This window comes from Bufo bufo, chromosome 6 (genome assembly GCF_905171765.1).
Source record: "Bufo bufo chromosome 6, aBufBuf1.1, whole genome shotgun sequence".
Taxonomy (NCBI): domain Eukaryota; kingdom Metazoa; phylum Chordata; class Amphibia; order Anura; family Bufonidae; genus Bufo; species Bufo bufo.
The window spans coordinates 421,942,692-421,957,846 of NC_053394.1; the positions used below are offsets into that span (position 1 = coordinate 421,942,692).

The 15,155-nt window shown below is 47.6% G+C and overlaps 1 protein-coding gene across 3 annotated transcripts in view; it reads left to right on the forward strand.

Moving 5' to 3' along the window:
* ABCA5 (ATP binding cassette subfamily A member 5) overlaps positions 1-15,155 on the forward strand; it is a 116,449-nt gene that overhangs the window by 61,776 nt on the left and 39,518 nt on the right. For all 3 annotated transcript variants that reach the window (XR_005779883.1, XR_005779884.1, XM_040437783.1), the window contains 7 exons: positions 861-919; positions 2,724-2,834; positions 7,240-7,415; positions 7,521-7,640; positions 9,222-9,360; positions 14,215-14,305; positions 14,385-14,524. Coding sequence is in view for 1 of the 3 variants with exons in the window: in XM_040437783.1 (XP_040293717.1) it covers positions 861-919; positions 2,724-2,834; positions 7,240-7,415; positions 7,521-7,640; positions 9,222-9,360; positions 14,215-14,305; positions 14,385-14,524 (836 nt within the window). In the remaining 2 variants the exon portion in view is untranslated. The remainder of the gene's footprint in view (positions 1-860; positions 920-2,723; positions 2,835-7,239; positions 7,416-7,520; positions 7,641-9,221; positions 9,361-14,214; positions 14,306-14,384; positions 14,525-15,155) is intronic.

Consider the following 15,155-nt stretch of genomic DNA (forward strand, 5'->3'; position numbering starts at 1 on the left):
AGACAGAGGGGTTAGCCTCACCACACTGCACTGCTCTGTGGCCTCTGACGGCAGCCATGACAAATCAGTGACCCAGCTGCTGTTCCCTCACACGGCAGAGTCTCCATGTTCTCCTATGTGATACAGCTTGGCCCTGTCTTCCCTTTCATCTCTCTCTCCTCTGTCAGCTCTTTTATGCAGGAGGCAGGGCACTGGAGAGTCCGCACACACAGATAGTACAGGTAGTGGGAATCAGGAGGTTTATGTAACTGCAGCTAATCACTGTATACACTTACCTACTATATATCTGCACTCCTGGTCTTTTAGATAGGGGAGACATTATATATTATATATATCTTCAACAGAATACAGGGATATACAGAGGAGGGAGGGGAGGGGCCTGAGAGCTGCCAGGGGGGATTTTATTGGTGATGATGTCATCCTGTAGTTCACAGGAAGTCAGCCACAGGGGAGAGACCAAGTTCCTGTTTACACATTAGAGCAAGCGGTCAGACTTGAGATCACTTGACCAGGTTCCCATAATGAAAATCAGCGCCACAAAACTCAGTGTGAACTAGCCCTTAAAGGGATTAACCAACCCCTATAATAACCCCCAAAACCCGGGCACTTCATAAAAATCATACTTACTTTGTCCCCGACACGGCCGCTGCTGCATCTCCTTGCCTCGTGGATCAGAACATCTGTTGACGGTGGGGAGGAACCAATAGCAGACAGAGACAGGACGAGCCTCCCTAGTATCACGGGTGATGGAGGTGCCTGGGCATTGAGGGGGCCTTTATAGGGGTTGGATAACCCCTTTAATCGTAAACTTTGTGCTGCTGTAATAAGGATTTTTATTAATAGTTTTTTTTTCCCCCTAGAATTAAAAATATTCATAAATCCTTCAAGAAGGAAAATCGACAAATAGAAGCCTTACAAGGTAAGATCTACTTAAGTGCACCAAGTGACCATTTGAAATACTTGTCTAATTAGTGGAGGCTATTCATTTGGTTGTTTGCTTCCTAATTGCAAAATGAAGCAACTTTCTAAATAGACTCCATAAAAAAAAAACTCCTGCCATTTTGCTGCCGTAGAGTGTGTGGGGCTGCTGAACCTGGCACAGATTATACAGCACACAGCTCTTGGCTTTGTTGGCTCTCTCTGCTCTCCCCCACCCTTAGGCCTCATGCACACGACCGTTTTTTTTTGCGGTCCGCAAAATGGATTTCCGTTGTTCCGTGATCCGTGACCGTTTTTTCTTCCGTGGGTCTTCCTTGATTTTTGGAGGATCCACGGACATGAAAAAAAAGTCGTTTTGGTGTCCGCCTGGCCGTGCGGAGCCAAATGGATCCGTCCTGACTTACAATGCAAGTCAATGGGGACGGATCCGTTTGACGTTGACACAATATGGTGCAATTGCAAACGGATCCGTCCCCCATTGACTTTCAATGTAAAGTCATGAGTCCCTTTTATACCATCGGAGTTTTCTCCAATCCGATGGTATATTTTAACTTGAAGCGTCCCCATCACCATGGGAACGCCTCTATGTTAGAATATACCATCGGATTTGAGTTATATCGTGAAACTCAGATCCGACAGTATATTCTAACACAGAGGCGTTCCCATGGTGATGGGGACGCTTCAGGTTAGAATATACTAAAAGAACTGTGTACATGACTGCCCCCTGCTGCCTGACAGGTGCTGCCAGGCAGCAGGGGGCAGACCCCCCCCCCCCCTCCCTCCCCCCCTGTATTTAACTCATTGCTGGCCAGTGCGCCCCCCCCTCCCTCCCTTGTATTTAACACATTGGTGGCCAGTGCGGCCGGCCCCCCCTCCCTCCCTTGTATTTAACACATTGGTGGCCAGTGCTGCCGGCCCCCCCTCCCTCCTTCCCTTGTATTTAACACATTGGTGGCCAGTGCGGCCGCCCCCCCCTCCCTCCCTCCCTTGTATTTAACACATTGGTGGCCAGTGCGGCCGGCCCCCCCTCCCTCCCTTGTATTTAACACATTGGTGGCCAGTGCGGCCGGACCCCCCTCCCTCCCTCCTGCTCCACTGGGGACAGCCAGTGATGATAATGTATGTTAAGCGCTGCAGAATATGTTGTTTCTAAGGGCTTGTCCACACGAACGTAAGGGCTCTGTGCCCATTCTGCGGTTCCGCAATACACCAGCTGTGTGCATTCTGCATCCTGGATGCGGACCCATTCACTTGAATGAGTCTGGAGATGCGTAAAGGAACCCCAAGGAAGCACTACGGAGTGCTTCTGTGGTGTCTTCCGTTCCGTACTTCCGTTCCACAAGAAGATAGAACTTGTTCTATATTTTTGCGGAACGGACGGATAGCAGACCCTTATTCAAGTGAATGGGTCTGCGATCTGCATGCGGCTGCCCCAAGGTTGGTGCCCGTGCATTGCGGACCGCATGGAGACCTTAGGTCCGTGTGAATAAGCCCTAAGAGATAGCATCAGGGAGGGGGGGGAGGGTGTACACGTTGTGTACAGGTTTACAGCTTTTGATGTGACGGATATACAGCTTTTGAATGCTACAACTGTTACTGACATCAAGCAGAGGTATTGAAAAATGGTGAAAAACCGAAGCATAAATTTGCAGATGTTTATCATTATGCAATCATTAGACAGTTATCTTTACATGTGATTTGCATAGTTCACCACATCACATCAGTAGTGAGTGTAGTATGGGAACTTTCCACTAAAGCTTGCAGCATCTTCTTTTTTAACTCAGGGTTAACCTTGGATATATACGAAGGTCAGATAACCGCGCTGCTCGGCCACAGTGGCACTGGGAAGACAACGCTGATGAATATTTTATGCGGGCTCTGTCCTCCATCAGAAGGTGAGACATTCAAGATCAATGCAGTATGTCACCGCAGTATGTCACCGCAGTATGCTCCCACCCAGCACTGCTTTCTCATGTCACATACAGTTGCAAGAAAAAGTATGTGAACCCTTTGGAATTATATGGATTTCTGCACAAATTGGTCATAAAATGTGATCAGATCTTCATCTAAGTCACAACAATAGACAATCACAGTCTGCTTAAACTAATAACACACAAAGAATGAAATGTTACCATGTTTTTATTGAACACACCATGTAAACCTTCACAGTGCAGGTGGAAAAAGTATGTGAACCCCTAGACTAATGACATCTCCAAGAGCTAATTGGAGTGAGGTGTCAGCCAACTGGAGTCCAATCAATAAGATGAGATTGGAGGTGTTGGTTACAGCTGCCCTGCCCTATAAAAAACACACACCAGTTCTGGGTTTGCTTTTCACAAGAAGTATTGCCTGATATGAATGATGCCTCGCACAAAAGAGCTCTCAGAAGACCTACGATTAAGAATTGTTGACTTGCATAAAGCTGGAAAGGGTTATAAAAGTATGTCCAAAAGCCTTGCTGTTCATCAGTCCACAGTAAGACAAATTGTCTATAAATGGAGAAAGTTCAGCACTGCTGCTACTCTCCCTAGGAGTGGCCATCCTGTAAAGATGACTGCAAGAGCACAGCGCAGACTGCTCAATGAGGTGAAGAAGAATCCTAGAGTGTCAGCTAAAGATTTACAAAAGTCTCTGGCATATGCTAACATCCCTGTTACCGAATCTATGATACGTAAAACACCTAAACAAGAATGGATTTCATGGGAGGATACCACAGAGGAAGCCACTGCTGTCCAAAAAAACCCATTGCTGCACGTTTACAGTTTGCACAAGAGCACCTGGATGTTCCACAGCAGTACTGGCAAAATATTCTGTGGACAGATGAAACCAAAGTTGAGTTGTTTGGAAGAAACACACAACACTATGTGTGGAGAAAAAGAGGCACAGCACACCAACATCAAAACCTCATCCCAACTGTGAAGTATGGCGGTGGGGGCATCATGGTTTGGGGCTGCTTTGCTGCGTCAGGGCCTGGACGGATTACTATCATCAAAGGAAAAATTAATTCCCGAGTTTATCAAGACATTTTGCAGGAGAACTTAAGGCCATCTGTCCACCAGCTGAAGCTCAACAGAAGATGGGTGTTGCAACAGGACAACGACCCAAAGCATAGAAGTAAATCAACAACAGAATGGCTTAAACAGAAGAAAATACGCCTTCTGGAGTGGCCCAGTCAGAGTCCTGACCTCAACCCGATTGAGATGCTGTGGCATGACCTCAAGAAAGCGATTCACACCAGACATCCCAAGAATATTGCTGAACTGAAACAGTTCTGTAAAGAGGAATGGTCAAGAATTACTCCTGACCGTTGTGCACGTCTGATCTGCAACTACAGGAAAAGTTTGGTTGAAGTTATTGCTGCCAAAGGAGGTTCAACCAGTTATTAAATCCAAGGGTTCACATACTTTTTCCACCTGCACTGTGAATGTTTACCTGGTGTGTTCAATAAAAACATGGTAACATTTAATTCTTTGTGTGTTATTAGGTTAAGCAGACTGTGATTGTCTATTGTTGTGACTTAGATGAAGATCAGATCACATTTTATGATCAATTTGTGCAGAAATCCATATTATTCCAAGGGGTTCACATACTTTTTCTTGCAACTGTATCTGTATGCATCAATCTCTAGGATCTGTAACCCGGAGAAGTCTTGTATACATGCATTTCTCACTAAATTGTTGTTAATTTAGCAGTAAGTAATAGCAGAAGACCCACCAAGCCTCCTGGAGACCTAAGTCATGTGGTAGACTGGTTGCTTGCATGCAGCACCCCCATTTGCAATACAGGGGGCCCCTTTTATACTGTATGTATATGTGCAGTATATATTTACAAGCTGCAGTACCGTATTCACGTCACCTCTGTGTGTTCAGGGAGACTTTATACTTGAATGTAAAACTAAGTGTTATAACCAGGTCACCCACAGTAGACTAACGTCAGCTAAACCCACTGACCTCAGCGGGGACGGCCAGCCATCTAGTGTGTCAGTAAGCATTGAGATGTTTTTTTTGGACTGGTCAGAAAGCACTGGACAGATTGGTGTGGACTGGTCAGTAAGCACTGGGATGATTGGTGTGGACTAGTCAGTAAGTACTGGGCTGATAGTTGTGTACTGGTCAGTAAGCACTGGGCTGATAGTTGTGTACTGGTCAGTAAGCACTGGGCTGATAGTTGTGTACTGGTCAGTAAGCACTGGGCTGATAGTTGTGTACTGGTCAGTAAGCTTTGGGGTGATGAGTGTGTTGCAGTAAAGTGTTATTACACGAGCCCGACAGGTGTGAACTGGTCAGTAAGCACTGGGCTTATTGGTGCAGACTGGTCAGTAAGTACTGGGCTGATTGTTGTGGACTGGTCAGTAAGTACTGGGCTGATAGTTGTGGACTGGTCAGTAAGTACTGGGCTGATTGGTGCAGACTGGTCAGTAAGTACTGGGCTGATTGTTGTGGACTGGTCAGTAAGTACTGGGATGATTGGTGTGGACTTGTTAGGAAGCACTGGGCTGATAGTTGTGGACTGGTCAGTAAGCACTGGGCTGATAGTTGTGGACTGGTCAGTAAGTATTGGGCTGATAGTTGTGGACTGGTCAGTAAGCACTGGGCTGATAGTTGTGGACTGGTCAGTAAGTACTGGGCAGATTGGTGTGGACTGGTCAGTAAGTACTGGGATGATTGGTGTGGACTTGTTAGAAAGCACTGGGCTGATAGTTGTGGACTGGTCAGTACGCACTGGGCTGATAGTTGTGGACTGGTCAGTAAGCACTGGGCTGATTGTTGTGGACTGGTCAGTAAGTACTGGGCTGATTGTTGTGGACTGGTCAGTAAGTACTGGGATGATTGGTGTGGACTTGTTAGGAAGCACTGGGCTGATAGTTGTGGACTGGTCAGTAAGCACTGGGCTGATTGTTGTGGACTGGTCAGTAAGTACTGGGCTGATTGTTGTGGACTGGTCAGTAAGTACTGGGCTGATTGGTGTGGACTGGTCAGTAAGTACTGGGCTGATTGTTGTGGACTGGTCAGTAAGCACTGGGCTGATAGTTGTGGACTGGTCAGTAAGTACTGGGCTGATTGTTGTGGACTGGTCAGTAAGTACTGGGCTGATAGTTGTGGACTGGTCAGTAAGTACTGGGCTGATTGTTGTGGACTGGTCAGTAAGTACTGGGCTGATTGGTGTGGACTGGTCAGTAAGCACTGGGCTGATAGTTGTGGACTGGTCAGTAAGTACTGGGCTGATTGTTGTGGACTGGTCAGTATGTACTGGGGTGATAGTTGTGGACTGGTCAGTAAGTACTGGGCTGATTGTTGTGGACTGGTCAGTAAGCACTGGGCTGATAGTTGTGGACTGGTCAGTAAGCACTGGGCTGATAGTTGTGGACTGGTCAGTAAGTACTGGGCAGATTGGTGTGGACTGGTCAGTAAGTACTGGGATGATTGGTGTGGACTTGTTAGAAAGCACTGGGCTGATAGTTGTGGACTGGTCAGTACGCACTGGGCTGATAGTTGTGGACTGGTCAGTAAGCACTGGGCTGATTGTTGTGGACTGGTCAGTAAGTACTGGGCTGATTGTTGTGGACTGGTCAGTAAGTACTGGGATGATTGGTGTGGACTTGTTAGGAAGCACTGGGCTGATAGTTGTGGACTGGTCAGTAAGCACTGGGCTGATTGTTGTGGACTGGTCAGTAAGTACTGGGCTGATTGTTGTGGACTGGTCAGTAAGTACTGGGCTGATTGGTGTGGACTGGTCAGTAAGTACTGGGCTAATTGTTGTGGACTGGTCAGTAAGCACTGGGCTGATAGTTGTGGACTGGTCAGTAAGTACTGGGCTGATTGTTGTGGACTGGTCAGTAAGTACTGGGCTGATAGTTGTGGACTGGTCAGTAAGTACTGGGCTGATTGTTGTGGACTGGTCAGTAAGTACTGGGCTGATTGGTGTGGACTGGTCAGTAAGCACTGGGCTGATAGTTGTGGACTGGTCAGTAAGTACTGGGCTGATTGTTGTGGACTGGTCAGTATGTACTGGGGTGATAGTTGTGGACTGGTCAGTAAGTACTGGGCTGATTGGTGTGGACTGGTCAGTAAGCACTGGGCTGATAGTTGTGGACTGGTCAGTAAGTACTGGGATGATTGGTGTGGACTTGTTAGGAAGCACTGGGCTGATAGTTGTGGACTGGTCAGTAAGCACTGGGATGATGGGTGTGAACTGGTCAGTAAGCTTTGGGGTGATGGGTGTGAACTGGTCAGTAAGCACTGGGCAGATTGGTGTGGACTGGTCCGAGATTGTAACGACCCCCTTCTTTTCCTCTTGCAGGCATAGCTTCTATCTACGGTCACAGGGTCACAGATATAGACGAGATCCTGGACATCAGGAAGGTTATTGGCGTCTGCCAGCAGTGCGATATCCATTTCGAGGTCCTGACAGTGGAAGAGAATCTCTCCATCTTCGCCTCTCTGAAGGGAATAAGTGAAACTGTCAAGGAGCAGGAGGTGAGGACCATCGTCTGTGTAGGAGACCTCCATAGGAGCAGCCATTAGCTCTCCGGTGGTTTCAGGTTCAGTATTCTCCGATGTTGTAATCTGCCATTCTTGTAGATAAATAAAGTTCTGCACGATCTGGATATGGACGCAGTGAAGCACAACCAGGTGAAGAGGCTGAGCGCCGGGCAGAGGAGGAAGCTGGCCGTGGCCATTGCTATTTTGGGTGACCCCAAGGTAACGTGTGCTTATAAATAATTCATCACAGCTTGTAGGGAAATCGACCGCTTCTCTTATTATTGTACATAACCCAAAATGTCTTCATTAATGCGGCAGAAAGTAAGAGAAGGTCACAAGGATTGATTCTCATTACACTGTCCTACATCAGAGTACTGTACACCGCCTTCATAATGTGCACTGTGTGTGTCCTGGGGGAATAGTGAGTGCAGCTCTGGAGTATAGTACATGATGTAACTCAGGGTCAGTACAGGATAAGTAATGTAATGTATGTACACAGTGACTGCACCAGCAGAATAGTGAGTGCAGCTCTGGGGTATAATACAGGATGTAACTCAGGATCAGTACAGGATAAGTAATGTAATGTATGTACACAGTGACTGCACCAGCAGAATAGTGAGTGCAGCTCTGGAGTATAATACAGGATGTAACTCAGGATCAGTACAGGATAAGTAATGTATGTACACAGTGACTCCACCAGCAGAATAGTGAGTGCAGCTCTGGAGTATAATACAGGATGTAATTTAGGATCAGTACAGGATAAGTAATGTATGTATGTACACAGTGACTCCACCAGCAGAATAGTGAGTGCAGCTCTGGAGTATAATACAGGATGTAACTCAGGTTCAGTACAGGATAAGTAATGTAATGTATGTACACAGTGACTGCACCAGCAGAATAGTGAGTGCAGCTCTGGAGTATAATACAGGATGTATCTCAGGATCAGTACAGGATAAGTAATGTAATGTATGTACACAGTGACTGCACCAGCAGAATAGTGAGTGCAGCTCTGGAGTATAATACAGGATGTAACTCAGGATCAGTACAGGATAAGTAATGTAATGTATGTACACAGTGACTGCACCAGCAGAATAGTGAGTGCAGCTCTGGAGTATAATACAGGATGTAACTCAGGATCAGTACAGGATAAGTAATGTATGTATGTACACAGTGACTGCACCAGCAGAATAGTGAGTGCAGCTCTGGAGTATAATACAGGATGTAACTCAGGATCAGTACAGGATAAGTAATGTAATGTATGTACACAGTGACTCCACCAGCAGAATAGAGAGTGCAGCTCTGGAGTATAATACAGGATGTAACTCAGGATCAGTACAGGATAAGTAATGTATGTACACAGTGACTGCACCAGCAGAATAGTGAGTGCAGCTCTGGAGTATAATACAGGATGTAACTCAGGATCAGTACAGGATAAGTAATGTATGTACACCGTGACTCCACCAGCAGAATAGAGAGTGCAGCTCTGGAGTATAATACAGGATGTAACTCAGGATCAGTACAGGATAAGTAATGTAATGTATGTACACAGTGACTGCACCAGCAGAATAGTGAGTACAGCTCTGGAGTATAATACAGGATGTAACTCAGGATCAGTAATGTATGTACACAGTGACTGCACCAGCAGAATAGTGAGTGCAGCTCTGAAGTATAATACAGGAGGATAGAACAAAACTGCATCTCGAATGCGGACGAAAACAACGGCCGTGTGCATGAGGCCTAATAGAAAATACGTTTGTGTGCATGAGCCCTAACATAGAGACGCTTTACTGCTTCCTGCAGGTGCTTCTTCTGGATGAGCCCACCGCCGGCATGGACTCGTGCTCACGTTATACCGTCTGGAATGTACTGAAGAAGAGGAAAGCAAACAGTGTGATTGTGTTCAGCTCTCACTGTATGGAGGAGGCAGACATCCTGGCAGGTAGGCATTTATTAGGTGTCATCTAATATATTCCACACCATGCATAGGGAAGCTGGGTGACAACCAGTTTGGCCTCCATACAACATGGGGGTTGTCAACCAACTTGCCTAGCTTCTTCAATTCTGGTTATTCAGTATACCGCCATCATTCTATAAGTGGCAGAAACTCTGCACATTTGTGGCGTGAAGTCTGCACCACAGCAGTTTACTGTACAATACACGTGGCAAAACTCCATCCACACATTGTGGAATCGTGAGCCTGGTTACAAATTTCTAAATCTTATTGTGGATTTTCACAGTACATTTCATCCTTGTAGTTGAAATCCACTGCAAAATCCACATGTCAGTGGTGCCGAGAGTTGTACCCCCACCGATCAGCTGCTCGAAGAGTGGAGCCCCACGGCCTCTTCCTCTGCAGTGACGTCACATTCATCAGTCTTGTGGCCTATGTATACCCCAGTCCCATTTAAGTGAATAGACCAAGCTGCAGTACCAGGCACAGCCACAATACGGTGCTGTGCTTGCTAAGCTGTGAGGAGGCCACCGTGCGGACCAGGATCAGTACAGCGGATAGTCGGGGTGCCGGGAGTCGGAGTCGTTTATCGATTTTCTACTTCCTGAAAACTCCTTTAAAAAGTTCTGTGGTTCTGCATGTGGAATAGCTTCGCTCAATTAGGTTAATCCGTGGGTGACTAACCACTGCAGATTTCAAATCAAACGGGGTGCAGGTGTCACCGAACCAGAATCCACGTCAGATAACTGTGAACAAACCCGTAGGCAAAAATCCGTATTGGAAAAATCCAATGTATATTTAACATGGACCCTGCGTAAGAAATCCAAGGCCGAACCTCAGATTTCTGCTTTGTACAAGCCGCAGATCTGCATGTGGAATTCTCCACATTCAATGGGGTTAATCCACTCGTGGCCCCGGCCAGCAGTTTCTTTGTGGAAACCGTGGTTAAAATGGACGTGCCATTTCTTTTTTTCTGTTTCAAATGAACTATGGCGCAGATTCTCAATGGGGTTCGCAATACATCAGTAATTGCCTTCTGTTAAGGCCTCATGCACACGACCGTGCCGTTTTTTGCGGTCCGCAAATTGCGGATTCGCAAAAAACGGATGCCGCCCGTGTGCCTTCCGCAGTTTGCGGAACAGAACAGGAGGCCCATTATAGAGATGCTTATTCTTGTCCGCTAAACGGACAAGAATAGGACATGTCTCGTAATTTTTTTGCGGGATCACGGAACGGAGCAATGGATGCGGACCCATTGAAATGAATGGTTCCGTATACGGAGCGCAAAAAACGGTCGTGTGCATGAGCCCTAACTTTACCTGATAAATGCCATTTGCTGAACTGAGACCACCCCTTTAAGGCCTTTTGACACGGGGCAATTAAAATGGTACTTTCACACTTGCGGCAGAGGATTCCAGCAGGCAGCTCCTTCGCCGGCAATCCGGACGCAAGCGGATGCATTTGTGAGACGGATCCGGATGCGGATCCATCTCACAAATGCATTGCAATACCGGATCCGTCTCTCCGGTGTCATCCGGAAAAACTGATCCGGTTTTCATTTTTTTTGCATTTTTAAAGGTCTGCGCAGACCGGAAAGCTGGATCCGTTTTGCCGGAACACTTAATGCCGGATCCGGCACTAATACACTTCAATGTAAATGAATGCCGGCGAGTGATCAGTATTTTTGGCCGGAGAGATAACTGCAGCATGCTGCGGTATTTTCTCAGTCCAAAAAACGTAAGAGGGACTGAACTGATGCATCCTGAACGGATTGCTCTCCATTCAGAATGCATTAGGATAAAACTGATCAGTTCTTTTCCGGTATTGAGCCCCTAGGACGGAACTCAATACCGGAAAACAAAAACACTAGTGTGAAAGTACCCTAAGGAAGGGACGTTCCTAGGAATGCTCTAATAATTGTCCTGTGTAAAGGTGCCGCCGATCTCCCCATGACGCTGTGGTAGATTTTTCTTCCCCGTGTGGAGGTATCTGAAGTGCATTAGAAAATACAGAACTTGTACAGAAGGGTAGAGTAATTAACCCCGTTCTTTACAGCTATTCTCCTGTGTTATCAGCCAGCTCCAGCATATCCTTCAGTATTCCTGCATATGAATAAGGCTGAGCTCCCACTCACTTCATAATCACCTCGTCCTTTGAATAGCACTTAGATATAATCATAAATGAAGGCGTGATACGTTGCAATACAGCACTGGCATTTAATGTAATATGATCCTTCATGTCTCCGCTGGCGTAGGAACCGCTATCAATTACACCGTATAATCACCGCCACTCAATGTAATTATATCCCAGCTCACTTATCGCACTCTATCGACCCCCGCTATTGACCTGATCCTGTAAATTCCTGCCAGAGACGCAAACATATCATCTCCTCCTCATGTACAGCAGGTGGGGATGCAAGCGAATGATTGATAGTGCCATAAAAGCCAGACACCGACTCGCTGCCTACAGGATAGACTGAAAGCTTTTGCTTTTTGCAGGGGCCCCAAGCAAAGTTACGTCTGAAGGCCCCGTCACACTGCTAAGCTCCACCTTGTTGCACCGCTAAACTCCACCCTGTTGCACCGCTAAGCCCTGACACCATTGCACCACTAAGCTCCACTCTTCTTGACCCGCTAAGCCCCACTCTCACCTAAGCAGTGCAGCCTGGGCACTGCTGCTAGTACTCTACAGCTAGGAAGGGTCCCCCTGGACATATTTTTCAGCCAACTGCTTGTGACACTGGTGATTGAGCCGGTCGAGTACTGTTCGAGTAGGTTGTCCTGTACAAGAATGTTTACATCTATCTAGAAAGTCTCATAAGCCTTAGATTAGTGCTTGTACTCCACCTGCCTCAATGTGCCCACTATAGTGCTTGAATTGCACTTGCCCTGACCTCAGCCTGTCCACTGTAGGGCCTTTTCTACACCTGTCCTGACTTCGGCCTGTCTACTATAGCACCGGTACCCCACCTGCCCTGAACTCATCCGGTCTACTATAGTGCCTGTACTGCACCTGACCTCGGCCTGTCTACTATAGTGCCTGTTGCACCGCTAAGCCCTGCCACCATTGCACCACTAAGCTCCACTCTTGTTGACCCGCTAAGCCCCACTCTCACCTAAGCAGTGCCCTGACCCTGGCTTGTCAATTATAGTGCTTGTATCCCACCTACCCTCATCCCTTCTACTATAGTGTCTGTTCTGCACTTGCCCTGACCTCGGCCTGTCTACTATAGTGCCTGTACCCCACCTGCCCTTGGTCATTCTACTGTAGTGCCTGTACTCCACCTGCCCTGACCTCAACCTGTCCACTATAGTGCCTGTACCCCACCTGCCCTTGGCCTGTCTACTGTAGTGCCTGTACTTCACCTGCCCTGACCTCAACCTGTCCACTATAGTACCTGTACCCCACCTGCCCTTGGCCTGTCTACTGTAGTGCCTGTACTTCACCTGCCCTGACCTCGGCCTGTCCACTATAGTGCCTGTACCCCACCTGCCCTTGGCCTGTCTACTGTAGTGCCTGTACTTCACCTGCCCTGACCTCAACCTGTCCACTATAGTACCTGTACCCCACCTGCCCTTGGCCTGTCTACTGTAGTGCCTGTACTCCACCTGCCCTGACCTAAACCTGTCCACTATAGTGCCTGTACCCCACCTGCCCTTGGCCTGTCTACTGTAGTGCCTGTACTTCACCTGCCCTGACCTCAACCTGTCCACTATAGTACCTGTACCCCACCTGCCCTTGGCCTGTCTACTGTAGTGCCTGTACTTCACCTGCCCTGACCTCGGCCTGTCCACTATAGTGCCTGTACCCCACCTGCCCTTGGCCTGTCTACTGTAGTGCCTGTACTTCACCTGCCCTGACCTCAACCTGTCCACTATAGTACCTGTACCCCACCTGCCCTTGGCCTGCCTACTGTAGTGCCTGTACTCCACCTGCCCTGACCTAAACCTGTCCACTATAGTGCCTGTACCCCACCTGCCCTTGGCCTGTCTACTGTAGTGCCTGTACTTCACCTGCCCTGACCTCAACCTGTCCACTATAGTACCTGTACCCCACCTGCCCTTGGCCTGTCTACTGTAGTGCCTGTACTTCACCTGCCCTGACCTCGGCCTGTCCACTATAGTGCCTGTACCCCACCTGCCCTTGGCCTGTCTACTGTAGTGCCTGTACTTCACCTGCCCTGACCTCAACCTGTCCACTATAGTACCTGTACCCCACCTGCCCTTGGTCATTCTACTGTAGTGCCTGTACCCCACCTGCCCTTGGTCATTCTACTGTAGTGCCTGTACCCCACCTGCCCTTGGCCTGCCTACTGTAGTGCCTGTACTCCACCTGCCCTGACCTAAACCTGTCCACTATAGTGCCTGTACCCCACCTGCCCTTGGTCATTCTACTGTAGTGCCTGTACCCCACCTGCCCTTGGTCATTCTACTGTAGTGCCTGTACTCCACCTGCCCTTGGTCATTCTACTGTAGTGCCTGTACCCCACCTGCCCTTGGTCATTCTACTGTAGTGCCTGTACTCCACCTGCCCTGACCTTTCTACCATAGTGCCTGTACGCCACCTGTCTACCATATTGAACATACTCCTCCTTTCCTACCTCTGCCCATCGACTATGATTACTGCCTGCTTATTTGGTCAGCCACTCTGCACATCAGCCATTGGAGTACCTCCATTCAGGGACTCCTAGGGTGACAGTCTTACAATCCCTTAGACTCCGCTCCCTTATTTTGTCCAATGTAAAGATGTAACAACCCAGTGGCGCCACCATACCTCCAGTGAGCCTCGTGGCGCGTATAGTTATAAAGAACTGACCAGATATAACGCTGTCTTCTATTTCAGACCGGAAGGCTGTTATATCGCAGGGGACACTGAAATGCGTTGGATCCTCCCTCTTCCTCAAGAGTAAATGGGGTGTAGGCTACCGTTTAAGGTATTTTAGATTTTTTAAACGTTTTGTTTAGTTTTTTTTGCCTCAGTGAATTTAAGCTATTAGCGATCTGTCTCCTCAGCATGGACATAAAACCATCCGGTAACGTAGAAGCGATTTCATCACTGATCTCACAACATATCCCAAGGGCGACTCTGATGCTGCAGACGGAGAATTGCCTCATCTACACCTTACCTCTGAAAGACGTGGACATATTCCCAGGTGCATAAGATAGGAAGCCATTCCCAGGAGAATGCTGATTTATGGGTGCAGGAGTGGACACCCCATGGTCATTTAGCAGGGCCCCCCATGACTGGCGGTTCACTGTTCATGAAGTATTATATTGGACCAATTAAAATCAATGTGGGCCATGTAATGCATTGATGCTAACGGTTGGGTGGGGCAGTGGGCCTTCTTATCAGTGGCCTTCTGCTCAGGTTGATAGAAGGTAGACCTAATAGGACATAGGAAAAAGGTTTTTCAAAGGGGGATGCCCCCATTAAGGGGCACCATATGTAAAAGACAGGTTCACGCAGATTTTAGCGTGTTTTCCGCAACGGAATCCGCATTCAAATGCGTGTTGTAGTTCAGACGGAGATTTTTTTTCCTTGTATTGATTGATAATCCTAATAGCAGGAAAAAAGCAGCAGGTTCACTCTTTTTTTCCACATGGCAGCCTATATTTGTGAGATCATTGGTTTAGATGTATATTACTTGGGGCATGTTCATTTAGATAAGGTAGGATGGGAGGGAGCTGATGGCCCGCAGAGGGGGATGATAGACGGGAAGCATGCACATTGCAGTACGCAGTATAGGACGGAATATTACAGATAGATCCCTTTGTAAATATGTT